This window comes from Berghia stephanieae, chromosome 6 (assembly GCF_034508935.2).
Source record: "Berghia stephanieae isolate SIO BIC M18660-M18661 chromosome 6, UCSD_Bste_1.3, whole genome shotgun sequence".
Classification (NCBI taxonomy): Eukaryota; Metazoa; Mollusca; class Gastropoda; order Nudibranchia; family Aeolidiidae; genus Berghia; species Berghia stephanieae.
In genome coordinates this window covers 18,063,152-18,076,159 of record NC_088365.1, presented here as the reverse complement: position 1 = coordinate 18,076,159, position 13,008 = coordinate 18,063,152, and the positions used below count along the sequence as shown (strand labels likewise).

Here is a 13,008-nt window from a genome sequence, read left to right as displayed (position 1 = left end):
TTTTACACCTGAGTATGGTGAGAAAATGCTAGCTAAGAACCATTTCCAAGGACTCAACTTGGCGCAACTCACTGCGAGATTTGAATCGTCGACCTTCAGATCGGAGTCCGAGTGGTGTTCTACAAAACCACCAAGCCACATAATTTAATAGAGAAATATTGCTTATTCCTCGCGTCTTTTCGGGGAATGATAAAAATCAACGCGCTTCAAAATGTTCCATTTATTCCCTCGGCAAATCCAATGGAGCCTTATTTCCATTTCATATGTTACCAGTGGCCTGTTAGGTGTCCTTTTGCATTAACTTTACAAAATCCGCCCCTGCCTACAGCTAGGCGCTCATTCACGCTTATGTCGAATGGGCAATGCGTGTTAAGTGCCTTACTCAAGGAAATAATGTCTGGATTAGAATTTTCCACTATCTCTGTCACCCATCCGACCATTGACAATGCTTAAAGTTGCTTGGTTTTATGAGAAGACGACACACGTATTGTATAACACATTGATGGAAGTGAATCTTTGGAAATTCGTAGTGTGGGTATGCATATTTTTATCTTATTCAGATTATCAGGTTATGTTGATGGGTAATTATTTTCTTCATTTTTGCTCCTAGTTTCCACCTGTTTTTAGCCGTGGAATCGATACCAAGTTATCCTACTTGTATGGATAGCTAAATCAATTCGGTACTTGAGTGCATTGTGCTGTTTATTGAACCAGTCGGGACAGAAATGGAGAAATTGTGTTTGGGAAGGAGGTTTGGAGGAAGAGATAGAAAGAGGGGACAAGGGAGCTGGGGCGGAGAGACTTTGGTGCACTGCTTATAACTGACACTTATTGATTAGAGGCCATGTGTTTAAGGAGTGAAAGTTTAATGTAACATTAATTTAATTAAACAGTAACTGTTGCCTTTTCAAAAGCATTATGTTTACCTACTTAGGTAATTCGTTTTCAGGGGTGTGTCTTTTTACGAAACCCGCCAATAACCATAGTCTCAGGTTCACACCCAACAGTTGTCTACTTCCCATAACTTTGCCGGATATTGTCAGGTTTCGCCGGGTTTCGTAAAAAAAAAAAAAGAAGCAATAATTGCTTTTTTACGAAACCCTCCGAAACTCAGTCCCAGGTTCACACCCCAATGGTGTATACTTTCCTGAGTCCCAGGTTCACTTCCCACTGCTACCTACCTCCCATAACTTTGTCAGGTTTCGGCGAGTTTCGTAAAAAAAAGACACACCGCGTTTTCAGTTATTATCAACTTGTCAGCTTTCCAATCAAAATGTTCAAGCACTAATAATTGTCTGGCTGTGTGAAAATATTTTTTAAGGGCAGGCCGTCGAGGTGGTCCCTTTTCCCGCCGATTCGAAATTTTTCATTCATCCCTCTATGTTGCAGGGGAGGTCTAGATACTAGATAGATCAGTGGCACATCACTCATTTCTCGAACAGAGTGACCGTCTTGATCCCAGGTGCAATCGAGATTTTGTTCTCAACCCCTTGTCCGCTCATTCGTGATTGGAAAGCTGGGTTTGTTAGATCGGGCGGAAAGTATTTTAATATAAAGTAGCATCCTATCTACAGGATAACAAGCGATTGCTGTTCTCCATTCAACGCCAAAAATTACGGGATAAACCCTGACTCCATGAATCTTTTGGCTCTGACGGACGTTTTCTACCTCTACTGGATGCATTGACTTGAATTAACTCTTTCCTTACCGACCATATTCAGTATTTTCCCAAAATGGCAGGCTTACCCAGCAGAAAAATTGTTTTTTTAAACACAAACAATCTCTCTACATAACAGCTTTATGTTCTTATTAATTAAACAATGATCATTCTTCAAAGTTTGCGATGTACAAAATACATCTGAATAAGAAAAAATGTATATTGTGTCCTAACAAATGTGACGATTTTGCTGTAGGTGGTAAGGAGAAGGGGTAAAGCCTTCCGCTTTCGATGTTATCCGACTTCGCTGCTTCGGCCGTTCCTCTTATTCTTGCGATGAATATTTTCCAATTGTTTTTGTCTCGAGCCTTTGATTTTTCTTCAGATGTGTGATAGCTCAAACAGTGATGTTAGTCTGGTTTCGACATTGAGTTGTTTCAAATTGCTATCGCATCATGGATCAAATGAAAAATATAATACAATGCAATTCAATACAATACAATACAAATACAAATACAATGCAAAATATTACAATGCGATACAATATAATACAATGCAATACAATACAATAGAATACATTCAATACAATACAACACAATATAATACAATACAATACAATACAATATAATACAATACAATATAATACAATACATTCAATACAATACAATACAATGCAATACAATGCAATACATTTCAATACAATACAATATAATACAATACAATACATGACAATACAAATACAAATACAATACAATACAATAAATTTCAATACAATACAATGCACTGCAATGCAATATAATACATAATAATACAATACAATACAATACAATACAATACAATGCAATACATTTCAATACAATACAATACAATACAAATAATACAATACAATACAATACAATTCCCTTTATTCATCCCAGAAAGAAAATTTATTCCAAGGAAAGACCGGAATAACCTAGGCGTCAGCCGCAGTGCAGGACCGCAAAATGAGATAAGGCGAGGTTACTTCCATGTTTTGATTAGTCAAATATCTACAGGTTAATTCCTGTCATAGAGCTATTCTAGCCATACAATAATCATCTATATATCCAAAAAAAGGTTAATTTTAACTATAAAGCTGTATTGTGCCTACTTGTTGTTGATGAGCAATGGTCTGCCTGACAAGGACACTCTTGATACTCTGCTCCATGGCATATTTCTTTGCTTTCTGAATGTCTTCTGCCTGGACTGCATTCAACTTTGGTGTGGTAAACGGTTTGACATCCCTCTTCGCACCGGGTCCCTCCAACACAGCCCATACTGGGTGAACTGGTTGACCACACCATCTCCAGAACCTATCGGTAGGAAAATCAGAAACTTATGAAAAACCAATCATAATAAATTTTACCATCTAGAAGACATGCTTTGTAAAACATGATGCAAAAGATATCGGGTGAAATGACAGTCCAGTGAGTACAGACAAGTTTTTTGGAAATCGGCCAAATACTGAATAAATGTCACCGATTGGAAACCAATCACTCTCAAAAGGAGTCGCTGTGCTCACTCACACTACAAGACTGCACAGTTGCCTATTCATCAGAATCAGACCCAAAAAAATCAAACTCCAATAAGATAGGCAAAGGGAGGCGACTTTATGCATGCATAATGGCATGTCAATAGGATCAGAACACATGAATGTAAAAAAAAAGGATATGTCATCATCTTTAAAAAAAATTTTTAAAAAGATATTCCACATTAAACAAGGTTTACCAATTCCACTGAGCTATAATCCGCAGTAGTACACCCCGATTGTGTTTTGTTGTAGGGCTGAAGACACAGTAGATCATGCCCTTCATTACAAAATGCTGGCGGTTTGTGTGCTATATGTACATCACTTTTTATAACTGCATGAAATATACAGAGAAAAAAAAAGAAGAGAAAAAAAATACAGAATTACTCATGGTAACCGCCACACAACAACTGGCAACCTTTTTTCTTGGCACTGGGCACAGGGGATGCTGGAACTCCTTGGAATTCAAACTTACCTTCACGCAGCATGGACTAATTCTATCATTCAAAATGGACATTCACAAAGTTCTATCCCAACGTTTATCATAACCTCACACTAAGTTATTAGCATATCGCAGAGAAAATACAATGAAGGATCAGAACTGAAAATATTGGAGCACATTTGATCAGCTCAAACGTTTAGTGGCATGAACTTTTCAATGACTAGAAATATTAAGAGATAAGTTTTAAGGATTAATCACTTTAAAAATAATGTTGGAAGATGTTTATATTGAAATCTTATAAAAGACTAGAACATAGTACACATGCATTTTACAAAATAAATTACAAACATGGCATGAATTCAAAAAACATGTAAAGGGGAAGGAGAGACGGGGAGAAAAAATAGAATCAGTGCAAGAATGGTTCCACAAGGACATTTCAAGGATATTTGACCTTGGTACCTTTCAGGTAGGAAGCAAAGACCATACCGCTGAGCCACGCTGCCACGCAAAACAAAGCAATAATAATCACTTTTTATCCAACATTTTTGTTGTTCACTACAGGGCTGCACCATGGATCGCGAGGTGGAGTATAACAACGAGTTGACGAAGATCAACCACACCAACTATGTCCGCAACAGCCGTGCCATCATAGTGATGTGGGGCCTCTTTCACATCGTCTTCACCATTCTCAACATGGTGATCTTTGTACAGCCTCAGTGGATCGGAGATGATGGGGACTCCCCTGTAGCCGGCTTCTTTGGTCTGTACAGGTAGGTTGTGGTCATATAGATAGGTGCATCTCGCTCGCCGTCTATACAAATACTATAGTGTCAATTGATGTTATGCGTTTAGTTAAAATACTCACAACATTCACCAGCCGGATATAACTTACCAACTAAGTGTAACCTTAACTCACTCAACCCTAACACCGACTATATCCGTAGTTTACCCGGGTTACTTTTACTCCATATTTATTACATTTCTCTGAGACAAATTACAACCGTAGTATCAAAGCTAATGTTTTTAGTCTTTGCATGTAATGATAGTTGAATAAAACTATGTGTAAATGTTCATTTTTAATACAGTTTTTTTCTAATTTCGAAAAGTAGCAAAAATCTCTAGGATTGAGTGAGTTAAATAGAAATTGTGAACTTTATATAGCGCAATATCCACTAAATGTGCTCAAAGCGCTTTACAAGGGGTCCCTGGACAACAGCAACATTTAACATGTGGGACGGGACATGACGCCTGTTAGGCGATATTACAATTTTTCGGACAAAGACAACGTTGTTAACGGCCAGGTAATCATTTTACACCTGAGTACGGTGAGAGAATGTGAGTAAAGAGCCTTTTCAACTATGCGCCGAGCGCGAGACTCGAACCCAGGACCTTTCGATCCGAAAGCGAGTGTCATACCACTGGACCACATAGCCGCACGGACTTAAACGGTCATATCCTGATTGATATAATTTAGTGAGAACCAATCGATAAAATGGCTGTCTAAGAAAATAATTAAAAAGAGCTGAGTGACGTTAATTTCGTTCCTTCTATTGTCAAGTAAAAAGATCATTAATGATTAATGACAACAATAATATTATAGCCAACCCACAATCAATGTTTGCTGGCCTTGGTTGCTTGTGTTCGGTATTGGTGGTGATGGGAGTATTGTGTCGTAGTGATTAACATTAAAATTTACAGTCACAAATATGAAGCTGGGGTTAAGTAAAAATGGTATATCGTGGACAGTAAATGCAGTTTCTTAAAGTGACATAAACCTAACATTTCACATCTCTGGTCATTTTTACTTGAAAATCACTTTTGTGCATCTGATCCAACCCGACATAACGCCGTCTTGAGGCGGCTGGTCATAGTTCTTATCTTGGTCAGTATATCATTATTATTATAGCCTTGGTGCACATTTAAACAGGTCAGATAATCGAACACAAATGTGACCCATCGTCTCAAAACGGTATTATGTCGGAACGAACCATATGCTTAAAAGCCGAATTAAATGTGAATTTGGTCAAAAATATAAATTGTTGGCATTAGCACCCTAAATTATGGTGTCCATTCTCCTCAATAAAACATGCAAGCTCAACACAAGTCTAATATATCTGGCTATAAATTCAATTTTCAATATCTTAGCCATCCCGACTTAATACCGTTTTGAGGCGAAGGGTCACAAATATAGGCTTGATTTAACATTGTTGTATGAAATAATATTTAGCGCTGGTTTGAGGGTAATTCCAAAGCTACAGGTGCCTAAATTAGCCAGTAAAATGGAGAGAGAAATAAAGTGAGTAGATGTGACTCATAATATATAAGGGAACAACACAAAAACAAACAACGTTTCGACCCTTGGCCTTCGTCAGGAGACAAAAAAAAACCCCACAAACACAAATTATGTAAATTTACAAAATATCACATTTCGTCAAATGTGGAAACAATGTAAATGTAAGGAGAGGGCGTCGGGTGTGGATGCAAGAAGAGATGCAAGAAAAGGAAGGCGGGGATAAAAAAAAAACAACAAAAAACAAAACAAAACAACAACAACAACAACAACAAAAACAAAAAAACAACGTTGTTTGTTTTGTGTTGTTCCCTTATTTATGAGTCACATCTACTCACTTTATTTCTCTCTCACAGTGTTCCAAATTGCTTCTCAGCGATCTTTTAGTCTGAGTCACTGAACCGTGAAGTCAGTGATTTCACGGCAGGTAATCTTAATCCTGGGTGCATTCCTTACTAATCCTATCTTCGTTTTTTTGTGTTAATTCAAACATTTTCTCACCCGATAATTAAATATAACTTATATTTTTTAGTTGAATATCATTTACCTTCTTGCTACACATCATTGTGAAACTTTTATCAAAAATAAGTTTATTGGTTATGTTGTAACTTGGTTATAAAAGTATGTACATAATAGAATTTTGAAAAGTGATTTCTCAAATATAATTAGTGATATCTCATTAACCAAACGATAGATTTCCTTCGTTGATAATTTATAAGTTTTAAAATTTTATTGTCTTTTAGGTGTGAAAGTTCGGTTAGTGCGCGAAGCGTAGTTTATTTTTTATGATTTTTTTGGTTTCACCTATCAGGTAAAAAGGGAACATACACTTGAGATACACTTAAAAATCTCAATTCACTATGTTGTTTATGTGCTAAAGGTGCACTAACAGTTAAAGAAAAGGCTAAAACAGGAAAAACATTTTTTGTAAAGACTTCAAAAATGAAATCAAACTGTTCTTTGACATTGATATTGGAACGGACCTTAAAAATAAACATTCAGAAGTTATATGCTATAAATGTGAAAAGAAAATTAGAGACATGAAAACATATAAGAGTCTACTAGCAGTTGTAGAATCTTACAAGACCTGTGAATTGCTCACTGATGTGCCTCAAGAGAAAAAATAAGAATGGGAAACTAAGATCCCAATCACAGAAGAAAAAATAGCCTTAGTTGTTCATAAAGAGAAACTGTCAGAACGATGTGGGCCAGTCTGCAGTTCTCTTGATGATATATTAAAAACAAACAAAATCATATCTCAAGTATGTCATAGTCGTAGCTTCATAGGAAATCATTGCCATAGATATTACACACAAGACGTTTACGAAAAACTCACTGAAAATGTCGTTTCTAAAACATACATGTATACAAACAATAAATTAATCAGGGACAAAGCTGAAACTATAAACAAATGTTTTGATGAAATAAATGGAGCTTATTCTGAAATACATTCACTAATTTCTCACACAAAACCAGTCACAGAGACAGTAATAGAAAGTGTTAATAGCAAGATAGAGAAATATATGACAATATACCGTAATTACTTTCCTCAAAATGTACTTCCAAAACACCACATATTGGAAACCCATTGCATACCTTTTATGAAGAAATATACTTTTGGTCTAGGTCTTTTAGGAGAACAAGGAGGTGAATTGTTACATTCAACAATTTCAAAAATTGAAAAGAGAACACAATCAATGAGAACATAATCATCTCAATTAAAAACAATAATAAAAAGTAACCTCCTGCAGGTTTCTCCTGATATCATGTCGTATGTGCCCCCCAAAAAAAGAAAGTTAGAGAGAAATGAAAATTTGATGAATCAAACAAAATAATACTTAAACATCTTAAAACATTTGACATATTACGTGGTTAAACTTCCTCTAAAAATAGAGCTGTTATTTGTATATTTTGAGTTATATGTTGCTTTCTCAATCCCCTTTTTTTCTCTTTTCTACTTATCCCTTTCTCCCTCCAACTATCCTCCGTTCAATAGCTACATCCTCCACCACAAATCTTTTTGTTCTTTCTCATACCTAAACAGATCCATACACATACCAACACACACTAGCAACTCCCCATCTCTAACACAAACACACACACACACACACACACATATAAACACACACATGCATTGACACGCAAATTACTCAATACGCAAATTACTTAATATCTAATTTATAAATGGGTTTGGACGCATTAATGGACTCTACTAGTTTTCACAATGACTTTTAAAATAAAATGAATTCAATTTTTTGTAAACACAGAGAAAGTGCTGGGTATCTGCTTTTTAAAGAAAGTGAATATATAATATTAAAGTATGTTTGATGGCATTCTAACTATATTCTGTAATCTGGAGTTGTAATACAAGAGAGATTGCATATTGAATCCTCAAGGCCGTCGAATGTTGAATGGGAGGGTTCAAATATCTGACGGAATAGTGAAATAACCAAATTTCCGGCACATGTGAAATTTTGTGACTAATTAGAAATAGTCTTTGACTTTTAATTAGTGAATTTTTTTTTCACTTTGGTCGTTTAAATTTTTAGATAATTAAGATTTTATTATGCATGTTTGAGTGAATTTTTTTTCAAAAATACTCTGAAAGTTAATGCTTAGTGTGAAAATTATATACATCTTATTATTAATAAAATTATATCAGAATAAAGATCATCTTCTCCTTTTTCTAAGTAATCACTTTGTATTTATAAATAACATTTTTAAAATAGTTAGAAAACAGGTTTAAAAACCATAACAAAGGTTGATAATTTCAATAGTCACAAAAGGCTCTGACTGAATAGCAGAAATCGGTGAAGCGTTGTGAGAGCAGGGGTAAAGCGGGCTGAACTAAAAGATCGCTTTTGGAACACTGTGCTCTCCATGAGAGTATTCCCATTACAATAATGAGCCCTTTTAACGATTTGGGTTTTCAGGTTTGCAAACAAGTACAATTCGATTACAGCTTATTGTTCAATATTCTTCGTTTCCGCTTAGATTGATGAACTATATAATATTATATAAACAATCAAATTTTTTATTCCGATTCCAGACATTGTGTGGAGCAAGAAACTGGCGGCGATATTGATTGTCACGGAGACTTTTTGTCCTGGGATTCTATTCTCAATAAATTTTTCAAGGTGAGGCTTGATTGTACATGGGAATAACGTAGAGAGAAGGGAGTGGATGGAGGTAGATAGATAGATAGATAGATAGAGAGACAGACAGACAGACAGACAGACAGACAGACAGACAGACAGACAGACAAGACGAGACGAGACGAGACAGACAGACAGATTAGACAGAGAGAGAAAAAGATAGATAAATCGATAGATAGATAGATAGAGAGAGAGAGAGAGAGAGAGAGAGAGAGAGAGAGAGAGAGAGTATAATGGTTTAATGTCAACGTGAATTAGATGCTAAAAATTTATCAAACACAGACGTCGACAGCCAACATTACAAGAATTGGGTTGCGTGCCAAATTTAGGCAAAATATATAGATATTATTTTTAAACGTGACAAAAACTAAAATCTCAAATTTTTAGGTTTAGATCATCAATATCACTTTCTTTGGCGGCATAAAGCCGTTTTGAAACGCTACGTCACAAACAGCGGCGTGGCATGCTTAAAGTATAAGGTGGTGCCAGAATCAGAAGAAAATTACTTAAAACATGCTATGTTTGTAAATACAAAAGAACGAAAAAAATAAAGAAAGAAAGAAAAGAGTTACTCAAACAAGTAAGAGGCGGAACATACCACTTCTCAGTTTGTTTTTTTTTTTTTAATGCTGAAATTCATTTCAGGCACCAAATCAACCAATATAGCCACGCCCCTGGTCACAAATTATCAAAATTCAGAAGGAATTCGTTTTTCACGTTAAATAAATAAATAAGAATCTCTTATTGCTCTTAAGGATTACTGCTTAAATTTTCAAATTGCACTTTCTCCAGGTTACCTCTGTGATGACCGCCGTGAGCTGCCTTCTTTGCGTCATCGTCAATATGTTTTTCCTACTCTTTTGTCTCCTCAACACGGCCACAGTACTCAAAGTATCAGGATGGTTCCAATTATTATCAGGTAATTAATTGTTGCCAAGTTCTTCCCGGTTAACTAAATTCAATGTTCAATTTTCTCTGTACTTGTTATACGTTGGCGAAACAATTTCACTGTTAAGAATTCTTGATGATGATGATGATGATGATGATGATGATGATGATGATGATGATGATAAGTGGCCGAGTGGTTAAGGCACTGCACTGTGACCCGGATGACCGGGGTTCGAGCCCCGCTTTAGGCACTTTCGTTTTTTTTCCTTGAGCAAGATTATTAACCCCCAATTTGCTCACTTGGACAACATGGGTGATTCCTGTTGACATGAGACATCTTGTTTGATGAGTTATCTATATTCCTTCGTGGAATGCCTAAGCGACGATATCTTATGATATCGTGGCGCTAAAGGCATAATTTTTTTTTTTAAATAATTTAATAATAATAATAATAATAATAATAATAATATAATAATAATAATAATAATAATAATAATAATAATATAATAATAATAATAATAATAATAATAATAATAATACCCTTTCTCATCTATGTTTTTATAAAAGTAATTATGTTACAATAAGAACAAACACTCTCAGACACGTAGCTCATCCAGCCATTTTCTCTGCATCATCTATGCATTTTGAGGGTTTTCTCAATAGAAAAGACATTTCAAATTCTAAGGATTTAATCTAAATTTTCTCTACCACTTTTGTAATAATGAATTAATAATTTATTGAATTTTTCCTGACCTCCCATAGTGGGCAGGGGGGGGGGGGGTTACATACTGTGCCTTCTATCCCCTTATATCTGTTTTCTAACATGCATTCTGTCTTTGTCTTGGAATGAGATTACTTGGTTTTGTCCTGGCCCTGGCCGGAGTCCTAGCTGGGAGGGAAACAGTCGAATGCATAGTTATTGTTTTGGGAGATATTTTTTTTCCTTGTAAATCATCTCTCTGTTATGTATTATTATATTTGTTATTTTTAATGTATAATGAAATGTAAGCATTTGAGTGTGTTCCTCTTTGTTGGATCTTGTGCTTGTGTCTGGGTGAGACTTATAGGTGATATCAGAATAAGTACTTTGGTGGTTTGCTCTTGGAATCTACATCTGATCCCAATTTGTTCCCAATTCCCCTTTGTCTTACTCTCTCTTGGAAGCTTTAATTGTAATTCTAGAACTATCAACTATCTCATTTTCTTCCTGTTTACTGGCGCTGATATAACCTAAATATGTTGCAAGCGCCGTAAAACCCTTAAAAACAAAAACAACATTTACGTATTGAATTTATTCCCAGGCATCCTCCTGCTAATGACGTGCGTCCTATTCCCTGCTGGCTGGGACCACGAAGAGATCAAAACTGTGTGCGGTCTGCAGACGGATCGTTACGACATCGGCGTGTGCAGCATGAGATGGGGATACTTCCTGGCCATCGTGCTGGTGTTTGACGCGTTCATCTTGTCCATTCTTGCCTTCGTGTTGGCCGCCAAGCAAGCCAACCTGTTACCAAGCACTTACAAATCGGAGGACAAAAGTAAGCCTTGATTTGATTGCGTCGTTCTCTTGGGTATTATGTACATTGCCTATGTTTTCGAAGATGAAACATTATATTAAGTATTGTATGAGGTATACATACACAATTGCTTTCACACACACGCGCTCGCTCGCGCGCGCACACACACCCACCCATACACATACGCACGAATACAGAGAGAGAAAGGTGGAAAGAGAGAGAGAGAGAGAGAGAGAGAGAGAGAGAGAGAGAGAGAGAGAGAGAGAGAGAGAGAGAGAGAGAGAGAGAGAGAGAGAGAGAGGGAGGGAGGGAGGGAGGGAGGGAGATTGCATAAGGGTGAAAAATCACTTGAAATAATGATTTTGGTAAGAGAAATATTATGTATATTACTAATAAAGAGAAACAACTGCATAAATATTGGAACGACAAACTAATTTTCGCGGTTATTTCCCTTGGCTTTAAATATAGAAACTTAAATTAGGTTTTGTTCAGTCAATGTTTGGAGTTACCAATTCTTTGCATCGTTTTTGTAAAACTATTTTAGCTTTGTTTTATGTTTCACGTTTCATGGAGTGGCTACTTGCACTATTTTCAGGAACGATTAAAACAAATTACTTTTTTTTTTTCTGTATTTCGTCAATAATTTACGTACCGCCACTTCATTGAATAAATACTTTTTTATTTCAAAGGGATTTGTAATAAACACACGTTGGGTTTAATCTTAACTTTTTTATACACAGCTAAAACAGAATGGAATTATTAATCACAATTCGATCACATATCTAATACGGAAATGCACAGTGGATTTAAAAGTTATTAGATATTGTATCTAAATTGTTGTGACTAAAAACTAAAAATGCACCACTAACTAACAATGTTGTTTCAGAACCAATCACGGATTAGGTAACCTTCATCATTTTATAACTGTTACATTTTTATTGTAACTTTTTCTGTCGTTTACCTTAATAATAATATTATAGTATAACATTTATTATAATAAACTCAATTTTCCAGTTAACTGCCTTTCCTTTCTCTGGAAAAACATGTATTTAAAAAATTAAGGCAGAAAATTCGTCCTTCAAATATCGATCGATATAAAGGACCCCCATCTTGGCAACAACTCTCAAACCTGGGACCGCGAAGTTGAGTTTTGCCCAGATGAGGGTTATTTAAATCAATCGATATTTGAAGGACGAATTCTCTAGCCACATTTTTTAAATACATGTTTTTGTTTTTGTTTTTATTTTAATTTTCAGGGTTCGGCAGTTAATTGTTTAAACATTGAATTTTTGTTGTAATTTTTCTGCTCGTTCACCACAATGTTAGTGCAGTGCTTATGATATAATAATTAATTCAACAGCAATAATCCTTTTATTTCTGAACCTATTAACCTTTTAGTAGCGAGACTTTGAATTTCTACAATATCATGATTACACCCCAAATTTTAACTGCGAACTTACTGTTTCGACCAAGAGAGTACTAGCACCAGATTCAATGAGTTAATAGTTGTTAC

General features: G+C 35.6%; 2 protein-coding genes across 2 annotated transcripts in view; one reads left to right on the top strand and one right to left on the bottom strand.

Moving 5' to 3' along the window:
• Positions 1-12,515, top strand: part of LOC144974594 (LHFPL tetraspan subfamily member 3 protein-like) — a 14,436-nt gene extending 1,921 nt beyond the window's left edge. The window contains exons 2-6 of the mRNA XM_078917613.1: positions 4,207-4,415; positions 8,985-9,072; positions 9,883-10,009; positions 11,280-11,516; positions 12,382-12,515. Of these exons, the coding sequence (XP_078773739.1) occupies positions 4,216-4,415; positions 8,985-9,072; positions 9,883-10,009; positions 11,280-11,516; positions 12,382-12,398 (669 nt within the window). The 5' untranslated portion in view covers positions 4,207-4,215 and the 3' untranslated portion in view covers positions 12,399-12,515. The remainder of the gene's footprint in view (positions 1-4,206; positions 4,416-8,984; positions 9,073-9,882; positions 10,010-11,279; positions 11,517-12,381) is intronic.
• On the bottom strand, positions 2,642-4,078 carry LOC144975639 (uncharacterized). Its single transcript, XM_078919821.1, has 2 exons — positions 3,404-4,078; positions 2,642-2,988 (listed from the first exon to the last, which is right to left on the bottom strand). The coding sequence occupies exons 1-2, from the start codon at positions 3,487-3,489 to the stop codon at positions 2,760-2,762; spliced, it is 315 nt and encodes a 104-aa protein (XP_078775947.1). The 5' UTR covers positions 3,490-4,078; the 3' UTR covers positions 2,642-2,759.
• Positions 12,516-13,008: the final 493 nt, after the last annotated feature.